Below are 18,889 nucleotides of genomic sequence, written 5' to 3'. Positions count from 1 at the left end.
ACCCAGGGAGGACCGTTGTTGTTCTAGCTTGAGGGTGGTGGCGCTTGAGACCCAGGGAGGAGCTGGTGCTGCTGCTGTTTAAGGCTGAGGGTCGTGGAGCTGCAGACTTGGTGGGGAGCTGGTGCTGCTGTTGTTCAAGTCTGAGGGTCGTGTGGTTCGAGTCGTGCAGAGGAGCTGGTGCTGCTGTTGCACGTTGAGGGTCATGGAGCTGGAGATCTGGGGAGAAGCCGCTGCTGCTGTTCAAGTCTGAGGATCGTGGAGCTGGAGACCTAGGGAGGAGCTGGTGCTGCTGTGTAGCTTGAGGGTCATGGAGCTGGAGACCTAGGGAGGAGCCGGTGCTGCTGTTCAAGTCTGAGGATCGTGGAGCTGGAGACCTAGGGAGGAGCCGGTGCTGCCCCCATGTAAGTCAGAGGGTTGTGGATCTGGAGCTTTGGGGGAGGAGCCCGTGCTGCTGTTCAGCTGTGGGGAGGATCCGGTGCTTCAGTTGAAGTTTGAGGGTTTGGGAGCTGGAGACCCAGGGAGGAGTCGGTGATGCCGTTCTATTTTGAGGATTGTGGAGCTGGAGACCTGGGGAGAGGCTGGTGCTGCTGTTGTGGTTTGAGGGTCATGGAACTGGAGACGGGGAGGAGCCAGTGCTGTTGCGGTTCATGTCTGAGGGCTATATAGCTGGAAACCCAGGGAGAAGCCGGTATTACCGCTTTTAAAATCTGAAGGTCGTGGAGCCTGAGACCCAGGGAGGAGCCAGTGCCGCTGTTCAAATGGCTCCTCCCTGGGTCTCCAACTCCACGACCTTCAAACCAGAACAGCAGCACCGGCCTCTCCCCAGGCCTCCAGCTCCACAACCGTCAAACTACAACAGCAGCACCGGCTCCTCCCCGGGTCTCCAGATCCACGACCCGCAAACCAGAACAGCAGCACCGGCTCCTCCCCGGGTCTCCAGATCCATGACCCTCAGACTGGTTCTAGTTTCTGTTTCAACTTTCTGTTGTCTTTTTGAGACAGGGCTCTGTTGCCTCGGCTGTAGTTTTGAACTTTGATATGAAGGAATTCTCCTGTGTGGCTGCTCCTACGCTGCATGGGGTCTGAGCATCTGCTTGATGTCTATTTTTGTCCTCCATTCTCTCCCTGAGACCCACCCACATTGACATGGTTCATTTTCATTGCTGCCTGATCTCCCATCTCCATTCTCTTCCTGAACCCACCCACACTGACATGAGTCTTTTTCATTGCTGCGTGATCTCCCGTCGTCTGAGGGGAGCGTGGGAAACGTCTTCATCTTCCTGTGGATGAGGGTTCAGCCAGGCTGGGGCCCTGAGGACTGTGCTGCTGGGAACACTCTCGGGCATTTCTTTTGAACACAGGTGCACATTTCTTCTGGTCAGTCAGCAGCTTTCAGTTTTTACAATTTCATCCCAGGTAAGAAATGTAATTTTCCTCATAACCCACAAAACACACCCTTTCATACCAAAGATGATTTCACAATCATTCTCAGCAGTGGCTGAGGGTCCTGTTGCTCTCCATTCTTCCCAACCCTTGCATTGATTGGGTTGTGGGAATTTTGCCGTCTGGTGGGTGACACGTGATACCTTATCCTGTTAGCTGAGACCCTGAGACTCTCTTCATTGCCCTTTCCTTCACTTTTCCTTTTCTGTGAAGGGCTGGTTCAACTTTTTTTTTTTTTGAGACGGAGTCTCACTCTGTCACCCAGGCTGGAGTGCAGTGGTGCAATCTCGGCTCACAGCAACCTCCACCTCCTGGTGTGGAAATCACCCCTTTGCCTGCTACACTGTTTTCTTTTTTTTTTTTCTTTTTTTTTTTTTGACATAGAGTCTTGCTCTGTCACCCAGGCTGGAGTGCAGTTGGCACTATCTTAGCTCACTGCAACCTCCGCCGCCCGGGTTCAAGTGATTCTCGTGCCTCAGCCTCCCGAGTAGCTGGGATTACAGGCGCCCACTACTATGCCCAGCTAATTTTTTAATATGTTTTTAGTAGAGACGAGGTTTCACCATGTTGGTCAGGCTGGTCTCGAACTCCTGAACCCAAAGTGCTGGGATTACAGGTGTGAGCCACCTTGCCTGGCTAATTTTTTTGTATCTTTTTAGTAGAGACGGGGTTTCTCCATGTTGGTCAGGCTGGTCTCGAACTCCTGACCTCAGGTGATCTGCCCACCTTGGCTTCCCAAAGTGCTGGGATTACAGGCGTCAGCCACTGTGCCCTTCCTGTAACATTGTTATCTAGATGGTGGGAGACGGGAATATGCAAATGGACAATGAGCAGACCCTACCAGGACAGAGCTCTGATTCCAGCAGCCAGCGGGAAACCCACAGCAAGCCCGGAGCAATGGCCCCCATGGCCAGGACGTGGGTAGTAACTGGCAGCTGCCTTTCATTTTGACCCAGCTTCCAACAGGGCCCACCTGGAGACAGGCAAACATGCTCCCGGACAGTCCTGTCGGACGCCCTGCGCCTTCCCATTCTCTCATTCTTGGGGTCCTGAACCAGATGCTAGGAGAGGGTTTCTTGGACCTTGTGCAAGAAAGAAGTTGGGGCAAGTCCATAAAGTTAAAGCAAGTTTATTAAGAAAGTAAAGAAATAAGCTGGGCACGGTGACTCACGCCTGTCATCTCAGCACTTTGGGAGGCTGAGGCAGGTGGACCACTTAAGGTCAGGAGTTCGAGACCAGCCTGGGCAACATGGTGAAACCCCCGTCTCTACTAAAAATACAAAAATTAGCCAGGTGGCACTTTCCCTGTAATCCCAACTACTCGGGAGGCTGAGGCAGGAGAATCACTTGAACCCTGGAGGCGGAGGTTGCAGTGAGCCGAGATCACACCACTGCACTCCAGCCTGGGAGACAGAGTGAGATTCTGTCTCCAAAAAAATTTAAAAAATAAATAAAGATAAAAAAGTTTATAGATGATGATTCAGGGAGAATTCGTGACTTCGTAATGATTTTATTTTGAGGATTATCACCAGAATAAAACGTTGACGATCTCTTTTTCAAATCCTGGCTCAGCGCTGACACACTTTCAGGAGGGACGCTGAAGGGTAGCTCCAACCCAAAGAAACGATGTACCCAGAGGCAGGCGGGGTGCGGGCAGGCGGGGGCAGGCAGGCGGGGTGCAGGGAGGCGGGGTGCGGGGAGCCCGGGGCCCAGAAAGCAGAGCAGACTGCCCCCTGGTGGAAGGATGCAGGGACGCCACCAGCACGCGGAGGGGAGCCATGCAGATGGGGCTGCGTGAGTGATGAGGCTGCCCAGGGAAGGGGAGGGGGCTCAGGGCCCTGGGGTTGTCCTGCAGAGCAGGCCCCCTCAGCAGGGTGAAGAGAGAGAGGAAGGTTTTTCCTCCTTCTCTGAGGGCAGAGATCTTGGGTTAGGAAGTGCTCTTAGGGGCAGGGTGCAGTGGCAGGGGCCTGGGCCACTCAGGGTGGGGGCGAGGCCTGGCCTGGGGGAGACAGATGGGTGGCAGCCCTGGCTAACCGAAGCCATTGGGAATTTATTGGAGAAAAGCTGAGCTCAGAGGATTAGAGAAGGCTGGAGAACAAGCAGGTGGGGACTGGAGCAGCTCTCAGAGCAGGAGCCAGGAGCCCAGCAAGAGCTCAAGGGGAAGGGGTGGTGGGGGTGGGGGGGGCAGTGCATGGGGGGTGGGGTGGGAGGGGACTGGGCTCTGAGAAAGGACCCCAGTTCACTATGTCAAAAAGGAAAAAAAGGCAGGGCGCAGTGGCTCACGCCTGTAATCCCAGCACTTTGGGAGGCCAAGGCGGGCAGATCACCTGAGGTCAGGAGTTTGAGACCAGCCTGACCAACATGGTGAAAGCCTGTCTCTACTAAAAATGCAAAAAAATTAGACGGGCATGGTGGCTACTGTTATCCCAGCTACTTGGGAGGCTGAGGCAGGAGAATCACTTGAACCCGGGAGGCAGAGGTTGCAGTGAGCTGAGATTGCACCACTGCACTCCAGCCTGAGTGACAGAGTGAGACCCTGTCTTAAAAAACAAAACAAGGCTGGGCACGGTGGCTCACACCTGTAATCCCAGCACTCTGGGAGGCCGAGGCAGGCGGATCACAAGGTCAGGAGATTGAGACCATCCTGGCTAACACGGTGAAACCCCGTCTCTACTAAAAATACAAAGAATTATCCGGGCGTGGTGGTGGACACCTGTGGTCCCAGCTACTCGGGAGGCTGAGGCAGGAGAATGGCGTGAACCCGGGAGGCGGAGCTTGCAGTGAGCCGAGATTGCGCCACCGCACTCCAGCCTGGGCGACAGAGCGAGACTCCATCTCAAAAAAAAAAAGAAAAGAAAAGAAAACGAAAAAAACACAAATAAATAAACGTTGAGGTATGATACATGCACAGCTGCATTCGCCCCTTTGGGGGCACAGTTGTGTGAGTTTAGACAAATGCAAATGTTCATGGAACCACTGCAGGCGGGACAGAGCAGCTCTGGTGCCCAAAAAGCTTCCTTGAGGTCCCTTGTGGTCAATCACTGCCCGCGCCTCAGCCCCCAGAGCCACTGGGAAGCCGCCTGCCCTGTGGGCTCACATGTCCTAGAACGTCGTGTAAAAGGAATCGCAGATCGCAGCCTTTTCCGCCTGGCTTCTGTCCCTCTGCGGGGTGCACCTGGGATTCAGCCACCTTCGTTCCTTTTACCCCCGAGTGTCCGTCGCGTGCTGCTCATGCAGACATGCTCAAGTTCACTGTAAACATAGTTTTCATTTCTCCCGGGCAGACATCTCTGTAAGTAGGTAGGGTGGTGGAATGTTTCACTGTGTGAGAGTCTGCCAGGAAGTTTTGCAGTGCGGTCCCGTCTTGTTCTTCCCACAGAGGGTGATAGTTCTGCTGACTCCCAGCCCTCACAGGCTCTAGGGATTGAGGCTGTTTCTGTGGAACGCCTTCCACGGTCTGCGAGGTGTACAGAGGGGTCTCAAAAAGCTTCCAGGTTGCATCTTCCCACGGACTGATGCTGAGCGTGTTCTCATCTCCCATCTGGATGTTTTCTTTGGTGAAGTATCTTCTTGGATTTCTTGCCTTTTTATTTTTATTTGTTTATATATATTTTTTGAGATGGAGTTTTGCTCTTTCACCTAAGTTGGAGTGCAGTGGCATGATCTCGGCTCACTGCAACCTCCCCCCACACACCTCGCTTCGGGTTCAAGCAATTCTCCTGCCTCAGCCTCCAGAGTAGCTGGGACTACAGGCGCCCGCCACCATGCCCAGCTAATTTTTGTATTTTCAGAAGAGATAGGGTTTCACCATGTTGGCCAGGCTGGTCTCGAACTCCTGACCTCAGGTGATCCACCCGCCTTGGCCTCCCAAAATGCAAGGATCACAGGCGTGAGACCCCGCACTGGCCTCTTTTTATTTTTAATGGAGTGGCTTGTTTTCTTATTTCTGGGTCTTGGGAGTTCCTCATGGATGCTGGATTTCAGTCTCGTCTCAAGTGTATGTGTTTTGTAGATGTTTTCGGTAGGGACCAGCCCCACAGGGTTGGTGGGTCTCTCCCCATGTGCAGAGATGAGAGAGCATAGAAATAAAGACAAAAGACAAAGACATAAAAGAAAAGACAGCTGGGCCCGGGGACCACTACCACCAAGACTCGGAAACCGGTAGTGGCCCCGAATGTCTGGCTGTGCTGATATTTATTGCATACAAAGCAAAAGGGACAGGGTAAAGAGTGTGAGTCATCTCCAGTGATTGATAAGGTCCCATGAATCACATGTCCACCGGATGGGGGGCCCCTCCCTGTTTGGCAGCCGAGGCAGAGAGAGAGAGAGGAGACAACTTACGCCATTATTTCTGCATATCAGAGACTTTTAGTACTTTCACTAATTTTCTACTGCTATCTAGAAGGCAGAGCCAGGTGTACAAGATGGAACATGAAGGCAGACTAGGAGAGTGACCACTGAAGCACAGCGTCACAGGGAGATGGTTAGGCCTCTGGATAACTGCGGGAAAGTCTGACTGGTGTCAGGCCCTCCACAAGAGGTGGAGGAGCAGAGTCTTCTCCAAACTCCCCCGGGGAAAGGGAGACTTCCTTTCCCTGTCTGCTAAGTAGCGGGTGCTTTTTCTTGGAACTGACGCTACCGCTAGACCAGGGTCCGCCCGGCAACAGGTGTCTTCCCAGACGCTGGCGTTACCGCTAGACCAAGGAGCCCTCTGGTGGCCCTGTCCAGGCATAACAGCAGGCTCGCACTCTTGTCTTCTGGTCACACCTCACTATGTCCCCTCAGCTCCTATCTCTGTATGGCCTGGTTTTTCCTAGGTTATGATTGTAGAGCAAGGATTATTATAATATTGGAATAAAGAGTAATTGCTACAAACTAATGATTAATAATATTCATATATAATCATATCTATGATTTATATCTAGTATAACTCTTGTTATTTTATATGTTTTATTACACTGGAACAGCTCGTGCCCTCAGTCTCTTGCTTCGGCACCTGGGTGGCTTCCGCCCACAGTTTTCCTGCTGTATTCTAACTGCTGACTCAGGTGAACTTGGCAGGGGCGTGGCTGGGAACTGGAACCTCCTGCAGACCAGTGGAGGCTGCAAGCAGAAGCTCTCGGCTCCTTCCCTTCCCCGACGCTCGGGGCCGAGGGTCTTTCTCTGACCCTGCCCCCCCCGCCCCATGTTACCAGTGGAGGGTGTCCAGGTTCTTGGCGTTTTGAACAAAGAATTGGACAAAACACACAAACAAAGCAAGGAAAGAATGAAGCAACAAAAACAGAAATTTGTTGAAAATGAAAGCACTCTCCACAGGGTGGGGGCGGGCCGAGCAAGCGGCTCAAGGGCCGCGGTTACAGAATTTTCTGGTGTTCCAATATCCTCTAGAGGTTTACTGTTGGTTACTTGGTGTATGCCCTGCACAAATGAAGAGGATGAAGTCAAAGTCATTTTCTCGGCTGAGCACGGTGTCACACCTGTAATCCCGGCACTTTGGGAGGCTGAGGAGGGTGGATCACCTGAGGTTGGGAGTTCAAGACCAACCTGACGAACACAGAGAAACCTTGTCTCTGCTAAAAACACAAAATTAGCTGGGTGTGGTGGCAGGTGCCTGTAATCCCAGATAGTCAGGAGGCTGAGGCAGGAAAATCACTTGAACCTGGGAGGCAGAGGCTGCAGAGAGCCAAGATTGCGCCACTGCACTCCAGCCTGGGCAACAACAGCGAAACTCCGTCTCAAAAAAAAAACAACAACAAAAAAACCCAAAGTCATGTACTTGGTATGAGCCCCATGTAAACCCTGTGTAAACAGAGAGGATGGAATGAAGGTACAAAGCCATTCACCTTCCCGTCATCGTTGGTGTTTCCATTTGATTTGGTTCTACGATGCCCTTAGGCTTCCTGCCTCCAGGCACTCTTCTCCTGCCTCACTCTCACTCCAGAGGACTGGCAGTGCTGGCCTCCCTGGCAGAACCCCCACCCCTGACCAGAGGGGTCTGGGTGGCGTGCTCCGAGGCCACCTGCTGCTCCTTGCCCAGTGTCCCTGGGTGCTCTGTGGGGACACAGAGAGGTCACTTGGGAGGTTCCAGCCTCTGCCAGCCCGTGGCGCCTTCCTGGTGTCATTGCCCCCCACATACTTATACAACCAGTGATAAGGCGGTATCCAATGCCGTAATCCTCTCCAGGGCCAGCTCAGCCCTGTCCGGTCCCATCTGGTCCCTGGCCTGCTTGCTGGGAGCCCAGCTGGGGGCTGCATCGGAGGTGGTGGGGGTCTGGAGTGAGGGGTGTCCAGGCCTTTCTTACAGTGTGGGGGCACAAGCTCTGCCCTGGACACTCTGCCAGTGTGACCCTACCCCCATGTTGGGGGTGAGAGAAGGGGGCTTTCTAGGCCCAGGAGAGGGGCCTAGCCAGACCAACCCTAGCCCAGCTGCCTGCAGCTGCACCCCAAGGGCCCTGGCTCAGCCCAGCCAGCCAGAGTGTGGACAGAGGGGCTTGGGTGCGAGTCCAGACAAGCCAGGACAAGTCTCTGCTGTGGCCTGGCAGTGGCCCCGTGATTGGTGACATGTCTGGCAGGCCTAGGGGACAAATCCTCAGCCCGGGTGCGTCAGGCCAGAGCCTGGCTGTCTGGAGCCCTCCAGGAAATGAACCCCGGGGCTGCCGGACACCCGAGTGACTGTGCCAAACAATGGACAAGGGGGCTGGAGTCTCAGAGCCGAAGTGCCTTCCGCTTCCATCGGCTCCGCCCAGGAGCAGGTGCACCCAGGTGGTGGCCTGGGCTATAAAGCTGGCCCCCTGGGGCTTGGGGACTCAGCACCAGGGGTTGGAGGGCAGGCAAGGGGATGACTTCGTTCCTGCTCGGCACAATCCTAGCCCTGCTCTGGGCGCCCATGGCTCAGGCTGAGGTTCTGCTGCAGCCTGACTTCAATGCTGAAAAGGTACCAGGGGCCTCTGCTGTCCTGCGGCGGGTGGGAGCTGGGCCCCTGCCGGAGACAACGTGATAGTTGTGACAACTGCCTTTCCTGGGGCGCTTGCTCTGTGCCCGGCCAGGCACGTGCTATAGGCCCGCTCTGTGCTTAATCCTAAACCAACCTGCGAATGGATCATTACTGCACCCACTTCACAGCTGGGAACTGAGGCTCACAGCTGCACTGTGACCTGCCCGAGATGAGTTCATGTCCACCTGGGCTCAGCTCACACCCAAGAGAGGGCCACTCCGAGACCCCTTGCTGTGTGACTTCTGGGTTGTCCCCTGGGTCCCTGGGTAAGGAGGGCCCTGTTGCTGGCTGTCCTGGCCTGCGGGTGACTAAGCCCCCCGCAGTTCTCAGGCCTCTGGTACGTGGTCTCCATGGCATCTGACTGCAAGGTCTTCCTGGGCAAGAAGGACTACCTGTCCATGTCCACCAGGGCCATCAGGCCCACAGAGGAGGGCGGCCTCCACGTCCACATGGAGTTCCCAGGGTGAGCTACTTGGGCTGGGCTGCCTGGGCTGGGCTAGGGGGGCCGAGGTAGCTGGGTGCCATGAGTGAGCCGGCTGTGCACCCCCAGGGCGGACGGCTGTAACCAGGTGGATGCTGAGTACCTGAAGGTGGGCTCCGAGGGACACTTCAGAGTCCCAGGTCGGTCCTGCCTCATCCGCCTTCAGGGGTGCTGGACGCCGCTTCTCTGGGGGTGAAGTGGGGCTGACTTTCCACCCGGGCCCCAGCTGTCCATCCCAGTCCCCTGTCTGCCCTCCCCGCCCCTCCTCTGTCCTCGGGGAACAGGCTCACAGCCCAGCAGCAGGGGCAGGCATGGGTGGGGTCGGTGCCCGGGCCCATCCACTTCTCCAGCCTGATCGGCCGCCTGCCTCTCTGCAGCCTTGGGTTACCTGGACGTGCGCATCGTGGACACAGACTACAGCTCCTTCGCCGTCCTTTACATCTACAAGGAGCTGGAGGGGGCCCTCAGCACCACGGTGCAACTCTACAGTGAGTGCCTGTTGCCTGTCCCACCTCCTCCCACTGGCCCCTCCCCAACTTCCCACAGGCCCCGCCCCAACCCGTCCTGGCCGCCCCCCACCTCCCCCGGCGGCCTGCCGGCCGGCACCTCCTCACAGGCCCCGCCCCTCCTCACAGGCCCCGCCCCCACCTCCTCCGCCCCCCGCCTTTTAGGCCGAGTTTAGGCCCCGCCTCCTCATCCCCCCGGCCCTCCCCTTCTGGTGCTGCCCCATGCCCTCTCCTGCTGTGACCTTCTCACACACTCCTGGCCTGGCCAGGACCAGGTGGGGTGGGAGCTGGACCCGCGGTGCTTTGGATGTGGAGGAGGTTGGCTGGGGTGGGGGGTGCCGCGGTGCATGCTCCTCTCTGGCCTCCTGAGAGTGCTACCTGGCCCTTCCCTGCCTGGACTCGCTGCCTGAGCTCTGGGGCTGGGGCTGAGGTTCTTTTTTTTTTTTTTCTGAGACGGAGTCTCACTCTGTCGCCCAGGCTGGAGTGCAGTGGCACGATCTCGGCTCACTGCAACCTCTGACTCCCAGTTCAAGCAATTCTCCTGCCTCAGCCTCCCGAGAAGCTGGGACTACAGGTGCCCACTGCCACGCCCGGCTAATTTTTTGTATTTTTAGTAGAGACGGGGTTTCACCGTGTTAGCCAGGATGGTCTCGATCTCCTGACCTCGTGATCCACCCTCCTCGGCCTCCCAAAGTGCTGGGATTACAGGCGTGAGCCACTGCACCGGGCTGGGGCTGAGGTTCTTTAACTCCTGGGGACTCCCCGGGTGGAGCCGACGGAGTGAGGATGGAGGCTTCTGGGCTGCAGGGAAAGATGCTCAAGGGGGAGTAGGGCCCAGGAGGACAGCCAGACCACCTCAACCTCCCGGACATCTTGGTGTGAATTGGGGAAGGGGGCCCCAAGTTTCCTTCAGCCAGGCAGGAGCTTTATGCAGCACACAACCTGCCCCAACCCAGGGTGGTGGCCTTGCTGTCAGCCCTCAGGGAGGTGGAGTGAGACCAGGAGACCCCGTGCTGCACTCCTGTGAGCTGCTGGGTTCACAGTGACTGCTCTGCCCAGGCCGGACCCAGGACGTGAGTCCCCAGGCTCTGAGGGCCTTCCAGGACTTCTACCCGACCCTGGGGCTCCCCGATGAAATGATGGTCATGCTGCCCAAGTCAGGTACCCTGGCAAGCCCTGCCCCGCCCCACACCCCCAGCCTCGCCCTCCCTTCCCAGGAGCCCACCCTTCCTTCCCCTCACAGCACAGGCAGTGTGCGGGCAGCAGGTGGTCTTCTCTTCTAGGGGTGGGCTGGCAGCCCCTCCCCCACCTCCCCCAGCGCAGACTACGGGAGGGCTTTGGGCAGCGCTGGGAGGGAGGCTCTGGGCTCCACTCTCTGGGGATGGTGGGGCTGTCCAGTGGCCTTTGGCACCCAGGGGTTGGGGGCTGCGGGAAGCGAGGGCAGTGCTGGCCGTCACCATCTCATGGATGTCTTCCTCCCCACAGACGTATGCAACCCTGAGAGCAAGGAGGCTCCCTGACACCTCTGGAGCCCCGCCCCGGCCCTTCCCAGGTGGGTTCTCCAGGCCCTGCAGGGGCTGCCCTGGTGGCCTCTCCCCTCCCTATCGCAGCTTGACGTCTGCTTGTGTCTGCCTCATGCCCGCCCAGCTGTTCTGCCTGGCGACCCCACGCTGCAGGCCTCAGCTTAGACATCACCTCTCCCAGGAAGCCTCCCTTGACTTCCTAAGGTACCCATCACAGAGCACCACAAATGGGGCGACTTAAAACGGCAGAAGTTTGGCCAGCAGCAGTGGCTCACGCCTGTCATCCCAGCACTTTGGGAGGCCAAGGCAGATGGATCACCTAAGGTGGGGAGTTTGAGACCAGCCCGACCAACATGGAGAAACCCCGTCTCTACTAAAAATACAAAACTTAGCTGGGCGTGGTGGCACACACCTGTAATCCCAGCTACTTGTGAGGCTGAGGCAGGAGAATCGCTTGAACCCAGGAGGCGGAGGTTGCGGTGAGCCAAGATTGCACCATTACAGTCCAGCCTCAGTGACAAGAGAAAAACTCCATCTCAAAACAAACAAACAAACCCAGCAGAAGTTTATCTCTCCCAGTTTTGGAGGCCAGAAGTCCAAAATCAAGATGTCCACAGGGCTGGTTCCTCTGGAAGTTCTGAGGGTGACTCCCTCCCTCACCGTCCCCCAGCTCCCACGGCTGCTGCTGTCCTGGGCGTTTCTTGAACTGTGGAAGCATCTGCCCTGTCTCTGCCTCCGTCCTCCCACGGCCACCTTCCTCCTGTGCATCTGTGTCCAAACTTCCTCTAGTGTCTGTGCTGCCGAAGCGAGCGCCCCACGGCCCTCTTCTTATGAGGACGCCTGTCCTTGGATTCAGGGCCCGCTGTAAATGCAGGATGATCTCATCTCCAGATTCTAAACTACCGGTATCTGCAAAGACCATTTCCAAATAAGGCCACGTTCAGAGGTTCCAGGTGGGCCTGAAGTTTTGGGGACACGATTTAATCCACGGCTCTGTGTCCCCACTGTATCCACACAGCCCCTCCCCAGGGCAGGGTCCTGCCTTGGAATTGTGGGATCCTTGTCTTCTCTCCCAGGGCGCAGACCACAGCCTTCGCACGCAGTGCCCATCACAGGAGCCACATGCGGGTGGGGTCTTGGGGAGACCTCCCCCTAAACCAGATGCCAGAAGACCGCTGGGTCCCTCGCCCGGGCTCACTGCCAAGAATTTGGGCACAACCACACGTCACATGTCTGACGTGACAGTCACCGGCGTTTGGAGGGACACTGGCCCTTCCTGGCGTGGTGGGAGGTGGTGGGGGGCTCTGAGGTGGGGCTGTTTCTCCTGCGTTTCCGACGTGCTGCTGCTGCATTTCCTGCATCTCTGCTCCTCTCCATGAGCTTCGCCTCCACTCCCAGGGTCCTCTTCCTGGAGACTCACCGTCCTGCCTGGGGACACTGGGGCTGTTCAGCTTTGCACAAGCCTGCACCGAAGTCTCCCTGCACACACCCGCTGGGTTGGGAAACATGGGGGTCAACACCAAATCGCCCTCCTCCACAAGGTTCTGTGGGCGGAACATGTAGCCCCATCCCCCCATGATCTTGAAGAAGCAGCTTTCGGGGTAGAGTGCCCCACCTGGGCCACCACGGGTGACCATGGAGGCTGTGGGTTCTGTGGTGGCTTCATGGACATTCCAGGGCTTTCTTGCCACGCAGCCCCCTTCACTGAGGACCAGGCAGAGGCTGTGTCTCATTGCCACTCAGCCAGGGACTGGGGCATGGCCCTGGGTCCTCCCCCGCCGGGGAAGGTGGGGAAGTGTTGGAACCAGGGACGGCCTCTGGGGCAGCCTCACGCCTGGGGCCTGCGGGGCAGCAGTGGTAGCTGGTGTGTGTTTCCAGGTTTGCAGGAGTTTTGGGAGCAGAATGAGCTCTCCCTGGCCTGTCGGTGGTGGCTTTGGAAGAGTGATGCCCAGCTTGTGGGGAGCAGGAAGGGCGTTTGTCGCGGGAATGGGTGATGGAGTAGCCACGCATTTTCTAAGCAGGTGGAGCCAAAGCAGCAGGCGCCTTCGCCCCTGGAGTCGAGACCCACAGCCCTCGGGGACCACCTGGAGCCTCTCCATCCTCCGCCCCCCGCCTGTGGGATGCCTCGTGGGATGCCTCTTTCTATTCAATAAACAGATGCTGCAGCCTCACGGCCCTCACCTCTTTGGACATGCCCTGGGGGAGGGCCCCTGCCTGACCCCAGCACTGCTGGGGAGACTGAGGCAGGGAGGCAGGTGTGAGAGGGCCCTGGCCGAGGGAGCAGGAGGCAGGGGTGAGAGGCCCTGGGGAGGGGCAGGAGGCAGGGGTGAGGGGCCCTGGGTGAGGGGGCAGGGGACATGGGTGAGGGGCCCTGGGTGAGGGGGCAGGGGACACAGGTGAGGGGCCCTGGGTGAGAGGGCAGGGGACAGGGGTGAGGGGCCCTGGGGAGGGGCAGGAGACAGCAGCCACTGTTGGCCTGTGTGGGGGCTGCACCCACAGAAAGAATGGAGCATCTTGGCCCAGTCCCTATGGGTCTGCAGTGCTGCGGGGAACTGGGCACGCTGTGAAGACGGCCCGGCCACTGGGGCTCTGCTGGGCACACAGGCCCCGGGGCGGTGGGGGAGCTGGAGGAGCTGCAGGATGCCGGGGAGTTAGGCCCACTTGGGTTTTGCCCCCCACCACTGATGTGATCATGGGCACCTGGTTTACACCCCTGGAAATGGGTCACTGTTGTGGCCAGGGGACTGCCAGCCAGCCTGGGTGCTCCACAGCAGACCCACAGACATAGGTAGCTACCCCGTGTACTCCTCATTTCAAAGATCAGGAAACTGACCCGGCGTGGTGGCTCACGCCTGTAATCCCAGCACTCTGGGAGGCTGAGGCGGACGGATCACCTGAGGTCAGAAGTGCCAGACCAGCCTGGCCAACATGGCAAAACCCCGTATAAAAATACGACTTACCTGGGCATGGTGGCGCACGCCTGTAATCGCAGCTACTCAGGAGGCTAAGGCAGGAGAATCGCTTGAACCCAGGAGGCAGAGGCTGCAGTGAGCCGAGATTGTGCCACTGCACTCCAGCCTGGGCGATGGAGCAAGACTCTGTCTCAAAAAAAAAAAAAAAAAAAAAAAAAAAAATCAAGAAACCAAGGCACAGAAGGGTTGGGTAACTTATCCAAGGCTGCACAGCCAGGAAGAGGCCAGGCTGGCTGCAAGCCCGGGTGATCAGGCTCCAGGGCCGGGCTCCGCACTGCCCCCCGGTGGTGATGTCTGGTGCAGCAGAGGCCCTCCCCACTGTCACTCTGGTTGCTGGCGCTGTCCCTCTGGCCTCCGGAGCTCTGACTGCCCACTGTGTCTGGCACACATTTCAAAGGGCCGGGCGTGGGGTGGCACAGGAAGGTGCTGGAGGCTCTGGTCCGTTGCCCATCAGTGCCCACGGCCCTTGCAGCGCAGGCCAGAACGAGCCCAAAAGAACAAGCGTCGTGTGTGGGTGGGGCTCCTCCTCCTCTCAGGCCCCCAGACGGCCCCAGCAGCGTCCACCGCTGTCCACACATCAGGAGGGTGACCGGGCAGGCTGCTGTCTAGGCCAGGCTAACCCCCGTGGTGGGCGTGGGTGTCACCAGGGCCGGATGGCGCTTGTGCGGAAACCCACGTCTCTGAGCAGCCAGCAGCCAAGCTGTCCTGATGACGTTCCCGGGTGGGCGCACAAGCCTGCTCTGTCCGTGTATAATCGGCCCAGGCTGTGCAGCAGGGCAGCCCGGAGCCCGGACCCCACCATGGAGGCCAGGCTGCCGTGCACCATCCTGGGTGTCCTCGTGGTGCTCTGGGCACAGGTGGCAGCAGCCATGGTGGAGCTGGACCGGCAGAAGGTGGCTTCTCCTTCTTAGTTGGTGGGGCTCCTCCTACACCCCCAGCCCCGCAGGCTCAGGGAAGGAGGCCTCTCCCGGTGTGGGGAGCTCGTGGGGACGCTGGTGCCCGGCTAGCCACTTCCTGTTAGCGGCATTTTCTTCTCCGCTGAGTCTGTGTCGGCTGCTGGGCCAGGCGCACATTGGCAGGCCCAGAGAAGGTAGATGCCGGAGACAAAGATTCTTTCTTCCCGAAAATGATCGGGTTTTTAAAAGTCTCAGTAGAAGTCCCGGCTCTGGAAGGGTTGCTGAGGGCAGGAGGCCCCTCCCCTGGCGTGGTTGGCAGGCTGGTGAGCTGTACTGCCCGAGACAACTGTTCTCTGGCATTTCTCACCCCGCCTCGCCCTGCAGGCTTTCTCTTCCAGGCCCCTGCTCCTGGGTCCTGCCCCTGAGGTCAGGCAGGGCCTGTGGTTCCTCCCCACATGCCCCAGGAGCCCCAGGGCCTGTTCCTCGGCTCTAGATGGCCCGGTGGGGAGCGGCTGCCCTGTCGGCATTGCTGTCTGATGGCCTGAAGGGACCCCTTGGAGGGACACACGCCTGGGGACAGTGGGCTCACAGATGTCTTGCTGCTTTGCCACCGAGCCTCACGGCCATCTGCTGACCTCTCAGAGCCCAGCAGGCCCCTGCCCGGGGGTTCGTGGAATGCCCCTGGGGGTCTCAGACCCACTGCTCAGCTCTTGGCCGGGCTCTGTCTCTCCCTAGATTGGAGGATTCTGGCGGGAAGTCGGTGTGGCCTCTGATCAAAGCCTGGTGCTGACGGCCCCGAAGCGGGTGGAGGGCTTGTTCCTCACCTTGAGCGGGCATAACCTGACCGTGAAGGTCGCATATAACAGGTAAGAGGCCTGGGGGCTGCCGGAGAGGAAGAGGCACGCATGGCCGGGGACTGGGCGTGGGTTGCTGCACCCACTGCAGCGCGGGGTCTGGGCTGAGTGCCGTGCTGCTGGTGGGCCAGCATTCCCTGTGCCCGCCTGCCTGGGACCTCGACCCTCACGCTCCTGGATCTGCATTTTCTTCTAAATATAAGCATAGTGTTTTAATGAAGCCCTGTGAACTTAGAAGGAAGGAAAAGGGGTGTGGGACAGGTGGCTGGCTGGAGGGAACAGAGCCCCCAGGGGAAGGCCGGTGCAGCCCCCGCCTGGCACATTCCCCGCCTCATCCTGCTTCAGGCCCTGGGATGCTCCACAGTGCTGCCTGTGCCCTTCCTAAAGACACGGCCCCACTCCGGGAAGGAGCCCAGCAGGCGGGACACAGGCTGGCATTTTCCCAATGGGCACTTTGCTGCCTTTCAGCTCAGGAAGCTGTGAGATAGAGAGGATCATGGGCTCAGAAATAGACACTACGGGAAAATTCGCTTTTCCTGGTAAGTGCAGTTGCCCTGTCATGGCAGCTGGAGCCCGGCTGTGCACACAGCTACTCCTTATTGTTCCCTATGCTGTTCCCTGCACTGTTCCCTGCACTGTTCTCCATGCTATTCCCTTTGCTGTTCCCTGTGTTGTTCCCCATGCTGTTCGCTGCACTGTTCTCTGTGCAGTTCCCTGCACTGTTCCCTGTGCTGTTGCCCATGCTGTTCCCTGCACTGTTCCCTGCACTGTTCCCAATGCTGTTCCCTGCACTGTTCCCTGCACTGTTCCCCATGCTGTTCCCTGCACTTTTCTCTGTGCCATTCCCCATGCTGTTCCCTGTGCTCTTCCCCATGCTGTTCCCTACACTGTTCCCTGCACTGTTCCCTGCACTGTTCCCCATGCTGTTCCCTGCACTGTTCCCTGCACTATTCCCCATGCTGTTCCCTGCACTGTTCCCCATGCTGTTCCCTGCACTGTTCCCTGCACTGTTCCCCATGCTATTCCCTGCACTGTTCCCCATGCTGTTTCCTGCATGGTTCCCTGCACTGTTCCCTGCACTATTCCCAATGCTGTTCCCTGCACATTTCATGCCCCAGACCTTCCCATTCTCCCACCAACACACTGGATCATCCTTCAAAAGCTTCTGTAATGTCCCCAACCACTCAAGTGCCGGGACTGGGTGGGGGCAGGGTGGAGTTAGACCCTGAAGACCCTGGCCTTCGAGGTCCGTCCCCCTCAGAGGTCTCCCCCAACGCCATGGCCGGCTCCTGAAGGCCACAGAGAGATCCACGTGCTGGACACCGACTACGAGGGCTACGCCATCCTGCGTGTGTCCGTGATGTGGCGGGGCAGGAACTTCCGCGTCCTCAAGTACTTCAGTAAGCTTGGCCCTGGGGGGCTCTGCCCAGCTGCTGCCCTCCCAGGGACTGCCCGCCCAGCCCCCCTGTGCCCCACAGCTCGGAGCCTTGAGGACGAGGACCGGCTGGGGTTCTGGAGGTTTCGGGAGCTGACAGCAGACACTGGTCTCTACCTGGCGGCCCGGCCTGGTGAGCCCAGGGGCCTTGGGGTGGAGGCTGGGCTGGGCCCTGTTGGTTGACTCTGCAGCCCCTCATGCTGGCCTATCCCGCAGGACGGTGTGCTGAGCTCCTGAAGGAGGTGAGCCTGACCCCCGACCCTGGCCTGCGCTGAAGTCCCCTGGCCCCTGGCCCAGTCCCTGGCCCTGTCAAGAGCCCCCCGTGGCTCCACCTCCCGGCCCTGGGGTGGGGCCTGTTCACCTCTTCCTGTGAACAGGACATCAAACACCACTGGTGGGCAGCTCCAGAGATGAGTCTGTCTCCTGGTTTGGAAAGAGCTGGAGCCTCCAGGGTGGTGACCCTAGGCTGCCAGGCAGGGATCCTGGGAGGCTGGGGTCACGGGGTGCAGAGCTGAGTGGGGCAGGGGAGCAGAAATGGCGCCTTTTCTTCTGTGTTCCGTGCAGGACTGCTGGCTGCTTCTGCCCCTGAAGGTCCTGTCGGGGGCAGGGCACAGGTCCTGCGGGCACTGCCTCAGGGCTCCCACGTTGGGCACTGCAAGAACCCAGTGTCTCCCTCACCTCGCTTTGTCTTGGCCCTAGAGGTTGGGCCTGTTACCCCATTTTGCAGATTGAGAAGGCGCTCAGGGAGCTGGGTGCTTTGTGCAAAGCCAGGCAGCGAGGACAGAAGTTCCCGTCACGTGGCCTTCATCGCTGCCCCGTGGGGCCTCCAGAGACCACATGGGCCTGAGCCCCTGCACTTTTGTGTCGCAGGAGCTGATTTAATGAAGTTCGTGCCTCAGACCACGAGGTTCGGAGCCCCCGCCCACCCCGGCCCCTCCTGGGCACCCTGCCCACCAGGTCACCTGCACCTGCTCTGAATAAACTGTGAAGTCAAGCCACTGCCTGGTGTGTCTTTCCGGAGGGCCGATGGGTGGCAGGTGTGGGAGGATTTGCCCGCCCGAGGTCTGTGTGTTTTCCGTGGCTACTGGACAAACAGCGTGGCTCACATGCAAGGCAGCAGCCCCTGCCCTCCCGCCCTGCCAGGGTCGTGGTCAGGCTGCCGCAGGGTATAGACCACAGACAGAAACAGGGCTCCTGGTGGAGTCTCAGCAGGTCTCTCAAACGCATGGAGGCCACACCCCTCCTGCCCGCATCCTCCATGGCTCCCCACTGCCCAGGGCTCCAGGCTCACGGCCCGCGCCCAAGGCCCTACCTGATAGGCCCCGCTTCCGGCCTCCCTAGACCCCCAGCTGCCCAGCCCTGCTCAGTGGCCACTTCCGCAGTGGGCTCTCACCCTGTGACCTCGGCTGCCACCAGCCGACTGCATCGCTTTCTCCTCCTGCCTGGGCTGGGACACGGGAAGGGCAAGGAAAGTGGCAGTCAGCCCGGAGGTTCTGTGCCCAGGCCCCTGGGGATCAGCCGGTCCCCCACATATGCAGATGAGACAACCCGGGCTTACGAGGGTGGCTGCCTCGTGGGGGCGGCGGAAAGTGATACCTGAGGTCGAGTGGTGCCGGGGGCTGTGGGGGAACAGCCCGAGTGGGGGGACCTCGCCAGCCCCCAGCACGGCCGGGACACCAGAAAGGCCCTGCTAGGAACAAGGACTGCACCCTAGATGCGCCTCAAATCCAGAACCGTGCCCCCGAGACCCACAGGAGGGACATGTAGAAGCTGCATTCTGACAAG

The 18,889-nt window shown here is 58.8% G+C and overlaps 2 protein-coding genes across 4 annotated transcripts; both read left to right on the top strand.

Annotated features, from left to right (window-relative positions):
* Positions 1-8,136: 8,136 nt before the first annotated feature.
* On the top strand, positions 8,137-13,118 carry LCN15 (lipocalin 15). Its single transcript, XM_030816496.1, has 7 exons — positions 8,137-8,377; positions 8,761-8,900; positions 8,988-9,058; positions 9,296-9,406; positions 10,484-10,585; positions 10,910-10,976; positions 12,969-13,118. The coding sequence occupies exons 1-6, from the start codon at positions 8,282-8,284 to the stop codon at positions 10,942-10,944; spliced, it is 555 nt and encodes a 184-aa protein (XP_030672356.1). The 5' UTR covers positions 8,137-8,281; the 3' UTR covers positions 10,945-10,976; positions 12,969-13,118.
* A 1,091-nt stretch (positions 13,119-14,209) lies between these two features.
* On the top strand, positions 14,210-18,096 carry LCN8 (lipocalin 8). Of its 3 annotated transcripts, none has more exons than XM_030816495.1 (7): positions 14,210-14,296; positions 15,551-15,681; positions 16,138-16,208; positions 16,965-17,069; positions 17,148-17,237; positions 17,321-17,346; positions 17,975-18,096. In XM_030816495.1, exons 1-7 carry the CDS (start codon positions 14,210-14,212, stop codon positions 17,984-17,986), a joined length of 522 nt encoding a protein of 173 aa, XP_030672355.1. In that variant the 3' UTR covers positions 17,987-18,096. The 3 variants fall into 3 exon arrangements, with proteins under 3 accessions (XP_030672355.1, XP_030672353.1, XP_030672354.1); XM_030816493.1 differs by lacking the exon at positions 14,210-14,296 and adding an exon at positions 14,445-14,812; XM_030816494.1 differs by lacking the exon at positions 14,210-14,296 and adding an exon at positions 14,720-14,812 and having other exon boundaries at positions 17,804-18,092.
* Positions 18,097-18,889: the final 793 nt, after the last annotated feature.

This window comes from Nomascus leucogenys, chromosome 8 (assembly GCF_006542625.1).
Source record: "Nomascus leucogenys isolate Asia chromosome 8, Asia_NLE_v1, whole genome shotgun sequence".
Classification (NCBI taxonomy): Eukaryota; Metazoa; Chordata; class Mammalia; order Primates; family Hylobatidae; genus Nomascus; species Nomascus leucogenys.
Note: the sequence above shows the minus strand (reverse complement) of the source record. Positions and strands in the feature narration are given on the sequence as shown.

Excerpts from the sequence above, each read along its gene's own strand:
- LCN8 (XM_030816493.1), top strand. The coding sequence starts at position 14,573 with ATGGCGCTTGTGCGGAAACCCACGTCTCTGAGCAGCCAGCAGCCAAGC. Across the intron at positions 15,682-16,137 it reads GTGAAGGTCGCATATAACAG|CTCAGGAAGCTGTGAGATAG; the intron begins GTAAGAGGCCTG and ends GCTGCCTTTCAG. Across the intron at positions 16,209-16,964 it reads GGGAAAATTCGCTTTTCCTG|GCCACAGAGAGATCCACGTG; the intron begins GTAAGTGCAGTT and ends CGGCTCCTGAAG.
- LCN15 (XM_030816496.1), top strand. The coding sequence starts at position 8,282 with ATGACTTCGTTCCTGCTCGGCACAATCCTAGCCCTGCTCTGGGCGCCC. Across the intron at positions 8,378-8,760 it reads CTGACTTCAATGCTGAAAAG|TTCTCAGGCCTCTGGTACGT; the intron begins GTACCAGGGGCC and ends AGCCCCCCGCAG. Across the intron at positions 8,901-8,987 it reads GTCCACATGGAGTTCCCAGG|GGCGGACGGCTGTAACCAGG; the intron begins GTGAGCTACTTG and ends GTGCACCCCCAG.